This window comes from Amborella trichopoda, chromosome 3 (genome assembly GCF_054954075.1).
Source record: "Amborella trichopoda isolate Santa Cruz 75 chromosome 3, AtrichopodaSantaCruz75HAP2 v2.0, whole genome shotgun sequence".
NCBI lineage: Eukaryota > Viridiplantae > Streptophyta > Magnoliopsida > Amborellales > Amborellaceae > Amborella > Amborella trichopoda.
In genome coordinates this window covers 41,436,925-41,449,953 of record NC_142338.1, presented here as the reverse complement: position 1 = coordinate 41,449,953, position 13,029 = coordinate 41,436,925, and the positions used below count along the sequence as shown (strand labels likewise).

Below are 13,029 nucleotides of genomic sequence, written 5' to 3'. Positions count from 1 at the left end.
ATAGTTCAATTGGAGAGCTTGACTTAAATTTGCTTTCACGATTGATATTGAAGGTTGATCGTTAATCCCATGCATAGGATAGTGGTGATTCAGCATTGGGTGTAATAAGCTCGATTGAGATAATCTCTGGAATATCTTTTATTTCTTGTATATTTAACTATATTGTTTTTATATTCCCAATCATATGAAGTAGCAGTTATATTTTTTGTTTAAAGAAAATTGGTTTAGTAGCATCAATGTTTTGAGATCTTTGTGTTATTTTTCTTTGAGGCATGAGTTATTGTAATAAGACTACTTGTAAGTGATCTTTACCAAAATAAAAAAAGGTGAAAAATAAGAAAATAAAAATATATATACCCCGATAAGATCACATTGTTCTTTCTTTTAGAATATGTACAATTGCTTTCAAAGAAGATGGGTTAAACAAAAAGGGATCTGCCAAATTGTGCCATGTTCTCTTTCTGTTTCCAGTTTGCGACAGAGTACCAATGATCTGACCCCAAATAAAGCACTTACTTATCAATCGTTTTATGAAAAGTATAAAGCTTCCAGCCAAAAAAAACTCATCTCAAAACAAGCAAAAACTAGAGCCAATACTGGACTTATAATTCTTATAAAATTGAATGTAGTATAGAAAAGTCCTTCTCTGTTAACTATTGAAAAAAAAAAAAAACACATCTATTTAGAAAATATAGAAATAGATCCCATGCTGAAGGCAACCTATCCATACAAAACCCTATTTCCGCTAAAGCCTAGTTTTGTTAACCCAACCCACAGAGGAGAACAACACGGTTTGCACCGTAACTTACCTGGACCAATCTGTGGGTTCTTTCAACTAAAGGCCAATGTTCTCTTTATGTGTCCAGTTTGTGACAGATTACCAGTTATTGACCCCAAATAAAGCACTTACCTATCAATCTTTCTATCGAAAGTATAAAGTTTCCAGCCACAAAACTCAGAAGTATAAAAAGTTTCCAGCCTAAACTACTAACAATCGCCATTGCATCTTGATGTAATCAACAAGAAGATAATCGATTCAAAAAAATTGAAGATAGAAAGTATAGGGAAGAGGGACAAAAAAAAAACATCGGCACAAAAAACATGATCAGAAAGAAGCTCAGAGAGATAAACTAAATTAGATAAAGAGAAAGCATCAAGTAAGGAGAGAGAACAGATGAAAGAGGCAGAGGAGAGAGATCAGAGGGAGATGGGGATGAGAGAGAAGATGAAGGAGAGGGGAGGAAAGGGTAAGAGAAGAAGACGTTACCTGGTTGCAGACACTAGAGAGAAAACAACATTGTTAGGGCTTGTGACCTTGGAAGCAAGGGAGAGGAGCTAGGGTCGAGCTTTGAGATGGGAGAGTCGAAGAAAACATATCGGAAAAAAAAATTCAAAAAAGATCTTAAAACAAAGTTCTTGCCTTGGACATGGAACATGTATCTTCCTTTTTTTTTTCTAAGCTAAAAGCGAAAGGGTTGGGGGAAAAAATTTTCTCATAAGTTTTAGATATCGTAGAATTTCCTATGCGTCAACAAGGGGTTGGGGTCGTGGAGGTAGTACCATTTATGCCCTAGCTAACGTTTAGGCTTCCATTCTTATCTAACACATTAAAAAATCACTAAGTTACCTAAAAAAAGACCACGAGATTGCTAGTTTGCTACACTTACAAGAAATTTCTTTTTTATGGCATAAATATGTTTCCCAAATCAACGCGCCCATAAAATTATTTTTAGAAGACATTTTACCCGAGGGGGTAAGGGGGAAGTATACTCTCGCGGGAGTATAACGATGAAGGTTGTCTCCCGCGCTTAGAACTTTCCAGAACCCTTTTGTGTCTTCTAAACGCTAGAACTTTCATCCGTTCCTCGAACGCTCTACTCCGCTATAAAATCCCTTCTCCCATTCGTTACTGCGAGAATATTTGAGAGCGGAAGCCTGCCTATCTAGGGTTTTGATTTTTCAGCCAAAACAGCCCGATCGGAGTTGAGCAAACCAGAAAACGAGAAGAGAGAGGTGTTGGTCAATGGCCGAGGAGGCAAAAGCAAAGGGAAACTCTGCTTTTTCGGCAGGGAAATTTAATGAGGCAGTGCAGTTCTTCTCTGAAGCGATTGAATTGGCTCCTTTAAACCATGTCCTGTACTCCAATCGCTCTGCTGCTTATGCATCTCTTCATGACTACGAAAGCGCCTTAAAAGATGCAGAGAAAACAGTTGAAATCATGCCCGACTGGTCCAAAGGTTACAGTCGGCTTGGAGCTGCTCATCTTGGCCTCTCGCACTATGAAGGTGCGATTGCTGCTTATAAGAAAGGCCTTGCTCTTGATCCAAATAATGAAGCCCTAAAATCAGGCCTTTCTGATGCTCAGACAGCTCTTCGAAACCCTAATTCTTCTTCTTCTTCTGCACCTTTTGGTAACATATTTCAGGGACCAGGGCTTTGGGCTAAGCTCACTTCTGATCCCACAACTAGAGGCTATCTTCAACAACCAGATTTCTTACGTATGCTCCAAGATGTCCAGAGAAACCCTAATAATATTAACAAGCATTTATCAGATCCTCGAATGATGCAAGTTCTTGGTGTTCTGCTCAATGCCAAGCTGAGGACAGCAACACCAGAGGAGATGGAGAGAGAAGTTCCAATGGATGAGGTCAAGGAAAAAGCTAGTTCTCCTCCAAAGGAGGAGGTCAAGAGAGAGAGAGAAGAGCCAGAGCCTATGGAGATTGTGGAGGAGAGAGAGAAGAAGTTGAGAAAGGACGAGGCTCAAAAGGAGAAGGAGGCTGGGAATGCAGCGTACAAGAAGAAGGATTTCGAGACTGCAATCAAGCATTACACGAAGGCCATGGAGATTGATGACGAGGACATATCCTATCTCACCAATAAAGCGGCTGTGTACCTAGAGATGGGAAAGGTATGGTAACATACGCTTGAAGATTAGTTTGAAGTTCCACGTCTCAGAGAGCGAGAGCATGTGTTTAAATCAAAGACTATTGTTTTTAGATAGTTATTAACTATTTCCTATTTTTTAATAAATAGTTAGGGACCCTTTTCTTGTATGTTTCCTAATGTGTTTTTTCCTTTGGATATAATCTCCGTTGTGTTTTTCCAATTAGGTCACATCTTTATGAATTGCATATGTTACGCTATTCATAATTTATTGTGTGTTTTAGTACTACTTATGTCTTAGTTCTTGTACAAATATGTAATATGTAGTTTGTTGGAGTTGGAGCTACCTCAACAGTTAGGGTATTTGCATTGCATATTGTGAATTGTGATCCATTGGACACACTTGTGCCTTGATACATGTTAAATTGTATGAATACATTTACTATTTCACTGATTATGCGGACGTGTTTTGCATTTTGTGAACTGTGACCCAATGCATGCATGTTTCTCTTGATTTTATGTTAAATTGCATAATACCTCTTTTGAGATCTTGATACTGTACATTTTAAGGATGTGGGAATTTTATGCAATTGTATGGCTTTATGTTGTTTCATTGATTCATGGTCATTTGTTCTTATTCATTATTTGATGTCAGTATGAAGAGTGTATCAAGGACTGTGACAAGGCTGTTGAGAGGGCAAGAGAGCTTCGCTCTGATTATAAGATAATCGCTAGGGCATTGACTAGAAAAGGGAGTGCCCTTGTCAAGCTTGCCAAGTGCTCTAAGGACTATGAGCCAGCTATTGAGGCTTTTCAAAAAGCCCTTACAGAGCACCGCAATCCGGATACATTGAAAAAGCTTAATGAAGCAGAGAAAGCAAAGAAGGATTTAGAGCAACAGGAATATTATGATCCAAACATAGCAGATGAAGAGCGTGAGAAAGGTACTCATTTTCACTGTTTCCCTTTTCCCTTACTATAATGATGCTTTTAGGAAGTTGTTCAATATTTTTATTTTTCTTTAGGTACTGGGAATGTTAATTGGATCATCGAAGAGTGCAAATGCATTTTTATGCTTGTTCTTGTTTTTTTTTTTTTTTTTCGTTCCTTTTTGAGTATCGGTTTAGTCTTATGTAGCTGGTTTTAATTATGGAATCTCTATGCAAATAACTAGGAAATACATCTTGAATTGTTTACTGTTGTCCACTTAGGAAGTTCTACAGTTCAAATTTAATGATCATGATTAATATCTTGCTTCTCGTCGTTTTCCTTGTTTGGGTTTGATTCTTGTTTTCAAATGTTGAAACCCTTTAGTAGAATGGATCTCGATGTTGTGAGGACATTGGTTGAAGAATCATTAAATTAGCTCTTTTTAGTCATTCATGTCGTCATTCGTGGATTGCAATGATGCAATAATTGATTACATAGATGATGTATTGTGAAGATTGATATTTCCTAGAGAATCTAGAATTTTGTTTTTACATGAAATATTACTAAATGTTTTTTAAGTGATGATGGGTTATGTAAAATTCCAATTCACACAATCCATGAATCATGGCAAGCTACCGTTGCTCAATCCCTGATTCATGGCAAGCTACCATTGCTCATTGGATGTTGCCTCATGGGCGGATTGCAGTATTTGACGTTAGTAATATGGAAGATGTATTGTGAAGAAAAACTTTGTGATTTAGTAAAGATTCTCAGACCCAGTATAAGATGCAAGTTAAGTGGTTGTAATTGAGAATTGTTGACCTATGTAATTTTTGTGTACATGACTTGCTACTATGTTTGAGCTACAGTGAATGCTAGAGGTTTCTATGCTAATTTTCATGGCCTACCTAATGATCATCTATTAAAAGTCTTTTTGACTTGACTGTTTAATTATGCAAACGGTTCTTTGTAAGTGACTTTATGAAGCGTTCTGTTGTTTTGGAAGCATTATGGGAATATTAAAGTTGAGCGTGTTTAGCACATGAAGCACATATAGAAGTACAAGATGTTGAAAGCTTATGAAAGAGTTGATTGTCTAATCGCATTTTTAGAAAATGCATCTTTGGAGAGTATCATATTCCTCAAGCTCTCATATATGTGAACTGGCTCGATATTTCTTAATCAATACATGGATTAGGCAATGTGTCGATGATTAAACATCTGCTGATGAGCACTTTACATTAGTTAGCTTTGGACATCACCATAGTATTATTTTGGCACCATTCCTACAGATCTATAAAAATACAATATTAGGGCTTCTTACAGTTAGTTTTGTGGGTTTTATAGAAGATTACAGCCACTTGGTGTACATGAAGCAATGACAAGGATAGACTTGAAAGACAATGATTAATCATGTTGGTTTATGTGTGTTTTCATATGCTTCCATATTGTTTCTATGTGTTTAAATTGATTTTCTTATGGGAATAACATTTGATTTTTGTCGGTGCCATAGTTGTTGGAAATGCATGGGAACTCGAATCGTTTTAGGAGCCAAAATCGTGGTTGGCTAAAAGATTCCTTTCTTAGGGATTGTTGTCTGTACAATAAGAATCGTTGGGAACGAGATTCCTAGTTTTTAAGAATCGTGTTTCGATAAAAATAGATCTAAGTTTCATACACATGGAATTGAGATTTTGTCCTCCTTGGAATTGAGATTCCCATCCCCTTGGAAGCGACACTCCAGTAGTCAAGATTCATCAATATGCGGAATCGAGTTTCTGACATCTATGGAATCGAGTTTCTGACATATGTGGAACAAAGATATATTGCTGTTTTGAATTGTGATTCGAACATATTTGGAATCAAGTTTCTGAAGTATATGGATCAAAGATCCATGTCACTTTGAAATCGAGATTTACAATAATATGGACTATGGGATGCGTTTGATGGCCCCTCCTAGGAATCAAGATTTCATTTTATGAAGAGGAAGCCCCAAGCACATCTTGAGCCTTATCAACTTTAGAACCTATATTGGATGTCTTTTATTAGAAGGTTCCCCAAATTCTAAAGTGATTGTCTTGACTATGGAACTTACGGTCATTATATACAAAAGATAAGTATTTCTAAATTGTGATTTTGACTTCATTATTATAAAGGCAAAATAAGATTATGTCTATGCCATGGTTTTAGTTTTAATTGTATGTGTTACATTTACCAGTTATATTTTAAATTTAAAGTAAAAGCTGTCTAGGGTGGCACAAGTAAAATAATGAAACACTGCAACCGTTAGAAGTATTCGATGGAAGATTTCTACTCCAATTTCCTTTAGGAAGTGCACAACCATCACAAACATTGGACATTATGTACTTTGTATTGGTTTTTTTTTTTTTTTAATACTGGTTAATTTATTTAGATTTGAATCAAGATTTAATCCTCGTTGGAATTCAAATTCGATATATTTGGGAACGTCTCCCCACAATTAATGGGTTCAAGTTTCTTAAGATGTGTTAGATCGAGATTCTGAAATTAAGGTATCAAGTTTCCTTGGTTCCGATAAATGGTTTGTAAATATGTGTTGAATAAAGGTTCCAGAATTAAGAAATGGAGTTTCCTTAGTTTCGAAAAATGGTTTCTAAAGATGTGCTGAATCGAGATTCCGAAATTAAGGAATCGAGTTTCCTTGGATCCGAAAAATGGTTTCCGTGGAGATTCCTCAACATAAATGTCGAATCGGGTTTTGTAACTGGAATCGTGAGGTCGGTAGAGAGATTCCGGTAACTATGGTTGGTACTTCTACAAAATATTGAGCAAAGTTGCAATTATGGCATGATTGAAAAGTAACTATGGTCATTACTAGCATGGCTCGATGCTTGAGCTATTTAATTATGGATGATGTTTTTTGTTTTGGAATTCTTGTTCCATATGAACATTGTTTGGATTCATTAAAACCTGATTATGTTTGGACTCACATTGGTATTTTTATGTTCCTTTGAGACATTGATCTGATTCATTTGTATTATGATTGAAGGTTGAAAACTGGGTAAGCTGTATGCATCGTGATCCTTGGTTTTATTGATGATTGTAAACTATGTCCTAGTGAGTTTTAAATCATGTAGGATAACATATTGAGCAAAGTTGTTCGACTTCTATCAAATAAAGGCTCTTATTAGATACAATATTGTATACTGAATGGTTTATATTTCAACCTTCACATGCATAGGAAATAACAAAAATAGAAGTACAAAAGCAGCTCTTCCTCTTTTGTGCGATCTTTATGTGGGGAGAGTTTTCTCAAAAAGAGAAAGGAGGTTAGAGGCTGTTTTTTCTCAACATTGTTTCAAATATCTTGTAGTTTCAGGGAAGTCCGGATTGAGATCGATTTTCTAAATCGACATGGCTCTTTTTGGATCTAATTGTCATCCTTGTGGGTTACATTCAAGTCAGGTCCAGGGTGCCTATGAGTTGGTCAATGGAGTAGAAGTATGTTGGACCTTATGTTTAAAGAAGAAATTTTTCTCTCTCGAAAACTTACAAAGATTGTTGATATTGATATCTTTGAGAATATGCCCGAATTGAGCTCCAATTGGCAATGGCCTCAAGAGAAATTGCACCAAAGAGGTTTAGAACTTCGTTTCCAAGAGTTCTTATGATCTATAGGTATGATTATTCGGATGCCTATTATAGAAAAAATTTGGATACATTTTTTTTAACTAGAACATTTTAGCAAAAAATGGATGTAACAAAGGAAGATATTGGGCATCACTGCGATATGGCTGTTTAGATTGAGGTAAATTTGGCGTTGGTACTGTAACACATTGTGGTTGTGTGTGGCTGTCCATGTGTATAAGCTTGAGAAATGAAAGTTTATGGATTCGTTCTCCACCTGTCATTGGAGCTACAAGTTTTTTGAGGTTGTTGCCATGTATTTTGGTTGGGAAGGGCTCAACCTTTGTAGGTTAGATATGTGTGGTTTGATTTCACAATGAGGATGAGTAGCATGCTGTCGGACCCAAGGTTTGGGGCATCTATTGAAACAAGAGGTGCTCAAGGATTTGAGATCCCTATCTGTTAACTATTCTCCATTTCATAGTTTAAAATGCATCCACATAATGCATTATGTGGCTGCATAAGCAGAAAAAGTGATGTGCGTGCATATGCAGTGCATCACCTGCATGTGGGGCTGCATTGACCACTTCGATCCGAACGATGCTCCTGCATATGCACTCTCGGCTCATGGGCAGAAAAAATCCCCCTTCTCAACCTACAACCCCCCCAAAAGAAAAACACCAACTAAAGGAAATGAACACTTTAGAACCATTTTTACATGGTTCTAAGGTCATTAAACCGGTACTACCAAGATATGCTAAACCATGCCACAAGCAATGGATGAGATTGGAAGAGAGATTAGGGCATACAAAACGATAGCCAAGAAAGAAGAAAATGAGGAAAAAAAAAGAATTGATAAAAAATTTAAGTATTTGATGGCCTGTGTAATTGAGAGTTGATTATCGTTGTGCCCGGGCGAGTTATGCTCAAATAGGAGAAGTGCCTGCTGGAAGGATTCTTGATCCTATGCCAAAGATAGCCGGAAGCGCACGAGTATGTTACCATGGGTTGGGGTTGGATTTGGAATTTGAGAATGCTGAAGTGAGAGAAGTCTTGGCCTCGTATGATGCAGTGACTAGAACAGCCACTGTCAGAAATTGATAAGTTAAAGTATCCGAGGCATCAGTCGCAGAAGCTATTGGGTTAAGCAGGGTCTACGTTAAGACGTTGGAAGGACGACCTGGGCGTACATATGCCTTTTACTCATAAACTTTTGGTCTTTGTCTCTTTGGAGTTTAAATTTCGAATTTTGGATCTTGGGATATTTTATAATTAGATGGAATAGATTTTGTGCTTTGTTTTACATGGTATATGTACCATTAAAGATATAGAAGTTAGAATGACAAATATTGAATAAATTGGAGTACCTACTGTCATATAAATCACATTTATGTTGTCTTCTATGCATATTATAGTTGTTAGTGTTTTTTTTTTTTTTTTTTTTAATTTGTAAAATTTATGGACCACATTAGAGGTGATGAGACCAAATCAGGACTGCGTCAGCACACAGTGTCGAGCACACTGCCCGAATCATCCTTTCAAATTTTCTTTTTGATAAGGAGAAGTTGCGCTCCAGTTCTCCTTAAGTTGCCACTCTATGCCTATATTGTTGGAGCCAAAGATTGAAAGTGGTTTGTCGGGCATTTAATTGTCCCTTTGTGTGTCAATTGTTGTTTGATGACTTGATGTCTTGTATGCTAAACATGGCACCATTGGTTCCTGTTTTCACATTTTATATGGTGTAGACCAAAGAAAAGGAAAGAAAAGGACATTTCATGGAAAGAATGGTTATTCTATAGGGCATATTTCCAACCTGTTATTCAATATGAAGGTGTAACTTATAAATGTGTGTCAGGAAGTGAGGAAAATGGACATGTGAAAGTAATAGTGGCCTCGGTTTGTGCATAAGATGACCATTATATAATAGTCTCACATATATGTTATCAGATATTGGTTTACATTAATGGAATTGTCCTTAACACTGAAAACAAGAAAGATAGTGGCTCTTAATTTTGGAACATCAGAAACAAGACAACAATGGCTATAATTTTGTTCAAAGATGCTCATTTTTTTCAAAATAGAATTACTATTTTTAAACATTTCCCTGTGACTTCTTTTAATTTGAGTAATGTGTTTTTTCCATTATTCTCCGCTCTTTCCCACTTTGTGCCTCTTTTATTATTGCTTAGACGTCTTTAGAACAGCCATAACCTTTGTAATACTGAAACATTCAGGCCTGACATATATTGGCGTACCAATTTTTTGGACTTGGTAAAGACTGTGTTATGCTGTGGTGTGTTGTGCGTTTAAAGTTATAGAGGACCTGCTTTTGTATCACTGCTAGGAGCATGGGTGCATGGAATTTTAAATAACAATTTTGTCTAGGGTTTGGCATCCTTTGTAGGAGGTAGATTCCTGAATGAGAATCAACTTCTAGGTTTTGGAACAATTTGATGCTACCAGTAGGGTACTAAAATATGCATCAAATAATTAAGTTGAATAATGTATTATTTTGAGGCTGTTTCTCTTGGTGGAAAATGTCAGTTCTTCTATGGTACCTTGTGGAGGTTGAATGTGTGAAATTCTTGTTTCTCTTAACATCAATAACGGGGAAACAAATTGTAAATTATTGACTGCATTTTTATATGCATTTGCTTATTGTAATTGTTGGCTAGCACTTACTGGCAAAGGACTGGGCACCTCATTCAGTTTTGGTCAGCTTTCAACAGTTTATGATTTCATGGAGACTGCTGTCCTTGTGCTGTTGTTTTAGTGATTTAAAACTCAGTTACTTTGGCCGGAACTTGCCAGTCGCTCAGACACAGCAGGGTGCTGGTCCTGTTGAAAAACCTCATGCACTGTCAGAGTCCAACGGGTTCTCAAGGTTATTATATAGACTTGACTCAGCCAACTCAGACTGGGTGACTTGGGCTTGGGCTCTGCCTGGTTCTGAGGCTTAGTTATTTAATCACTGGTTATTACATTAACAAGATGGTGCTTCTAGTTTCCTGAGTAAATATTATTAATAGAAAAGTACTCTCCCTGTCTTGAACCTCACAGGCAGAGGTCCTCTTGCCTTTCCTTGGGATTTGCTTTTTCAGTTATGATTGTAGTGACGCTCTTTTGCTGTTAGCTTATGGTTTCTCAGTATTTGTTTTTATCAAATTTTATTTGTGTACCCACTATGTAGATCTCCCTTTCTATGATTCTAATTTATGTATCTATGTAGGTAACGAGCTCTTCAAGGAGCAAAAATACCCAGAAGCTGTGAAACATTACACCGAAGCCTTGAGGAGGAACCCTTGTGATCCCAAGGCAAGACAAATATGGAACTTCCAGTTGTTTTTATTTTTCTATTTGCTCTCATTAGGTTTTATCATTATTAATTATGAATGGGAGATTTAAAACAAAGACACTTCTTTTGGTTTATAGGTTTACAGTAACAGAGCTGCATGTTATACAAAGCTCGGTGCATTGCCTGAAGGGCTGAAGGATGCAGAGAAGTGCATCGAACTCGACCCATCATTTCCAAAGGGATATTCAAGGAAAGGTGCAATCCAGTTCTTCATGAAGGAATACGACAAAGCATTGGAGACATATCAAGAAGGGCTTAAACATGACCCCAACAACCAGGAGTTGATGGAAGGGGTGCAAAGGTAAATGCATGTTGCATCCTCTCATTGTCATTAACGGTTTATTTATTTATTTATTTCCTTTTTCTATCCTTGCTAAGGGATATAGCATACAAGTGTATGGTATATGCATACACAGCTGAGTAATTCTTCATCCATTGTCGATGATAGATGGTTAATATTCATCATGTGTATTGAGAACAGATGGTGGATGCCCCAATTGTGTGTCACACACCATTATTGGACTAGTTCAGTTATGTTTTCCTGTCCTAAATATGTATATGCGATTGATGTTATGTTCAAATGTGTGACAGGTGTGTTGAACAAATCAACAAGGCCAGCAGGGGTGAACTAAGTCCAGAAGAGCTTAAAGAGAGACAGGTATGGTTCACTATCCTGAGATTTGTTCGACATCTTAGAATCTTTTTAACACAACATCTTAGTTATCATGCCTGCTTTGTATTTTGTTATGTTTATGATCTTGTATTTTCAACTGTCCACAGGCAAAGGCTATGCAAGACCCAGAAATACAGAATATTCTCTCAGATCCTGTCATGAGACAGGTATGTTCTTGCATATTTATGGTGGTTGATGCACATTTTGCATACTAGCCCCATTCTCTCTCTATGCCTAATGCTGAGGTAATGGAGAGAGAGGTGATATGTTTTATTTAGTTTCTAGTTTCTAATAAGGTTTGCTTGAGAGAGAATGGGGCAAATAATTATGGAGTAGATAAGATATTGGGAATGTAAATATTGGTAAGGTAGGCTTATTAAGGAAGGTAAAAACTATAACAAACAGTGTTGCTCCTTTGTCACGTTAGCCTCATCTATAAATAAGTCAGGCTTAATCTGATTCTAAAATTTCTAAAAGAAGTCTAGGTTTAAAATTTCCATGAAAAGAAGGATAGGTTTAGAAGTTTCCCAAAATGCACTTTTAAATTTGATGAAAATTACAATGGTTAACCTTTTAAAGATGTCAATAAGAGCTTTTATTGTGATAAGAATAAGTGCATTTGTGTAGAAATATGGCGTGGGTAAAACTGAAAATTTGCTGGATAGTTAATGCCAACCTAAATCCTACACATGAAAACCCAGCCAAACTTAGTAAGGATTTTATTAGTGTACTGAGTTCCTATATTTCTAAAGTGGTCTTAGTTTTGGGGAGTGACTTTGGCTTTTTAGAATGTTTATTACATCGATTCTTATGCGGAACATCTATCCTAGCTGCACAGAGGTTGCTGTTTCTCTCTTTTTGCTCTATTTTGGCATGTGATTTCTCTTATCTCGGTTGTGACAATAATGTTAAATTGGATTTTACTGCCTTGGTGATGATAAATAAATATTCCTGGAAGCTAGGGATGAATAATGGTTTAGGGAATCCAAAATTTGTTGATTGTGAAATTAAGTGGATGGTGGTTGCTGTTTCCAGGTACTGATTGACTTCCAAGAGAACCCTAAGGCAGCACAAGAACATCTGAAGAACCCTCAAGTGATGCACAAGATCCAGAAGCTTGTCACTGCAGGCATTGTTCAGATCAGATAAGCGAGGTAGAGGTGAGGAAGAAAACAAAAAGACAAGGGATTGTTATTGGTAAATTTAATGGAAATTTGCTTGCCCCTGTAATTTTGGTGGATGGTTAAGTTATGGAAACTGGCTCCATTGGAAGATTTTGTTGGAACTTTTTTTTGTGGTGTCCCATGAAAATCTTGATTGGTTTGTGCATTCTGTCCTTCAATAATTACTCTCTTATTTGTCGCGAAAAAGGTTTGGGAGAAAGTTGATTTTCTTTGGATCTTCAAGTTTGGGAGAACATTGATTTTCTTTGGATCTTCACCTGTACATTGGACAGATAGATTCTATAGTATAGAACCTGAGAAAGACCAGCTGATCCCATCAGACCATTGGAGATGCCTTCTGCATTATTGCATAGTTGCAGATGTGATTTCGGTTCCTATGAGTCCATGGACTCATATGT

General features: G+C 36.8%; 1 protein-coding gene across 1 annotated transcript; it reads left to right on the top strand.

Annotated features, from left to right (window-relative positions):
- Positions 1-1,913: 1,913 nt before the first annotated feature.
- Positions 1,914-12,776, top strand: LOC18422563 (hsp70-Hsp90 organizing protein 1). Its single transcript, XM_006878522.4, has 7 exons — positions 1,914-2,908; positions 3,539-3,827; positions 10,649-10,734; positions 10,852-11,075; positions 11,366-11,432; positions 11,555-11,614; positions 12,483-12,776. Exons 1-7 carry the CDS (start codon positions 2,024-2,026, stop codon positions 12,594-12,596), a joined length of 1,725 nt encoding a protein of 574 aa, XP_006878584.1. The 5' UTR covers positions 1,914-2,023; the 3' UTR covers positions 12,597-12,776.
- Positions 12,777-13,029: the final 253 nt, after the last annotated feature.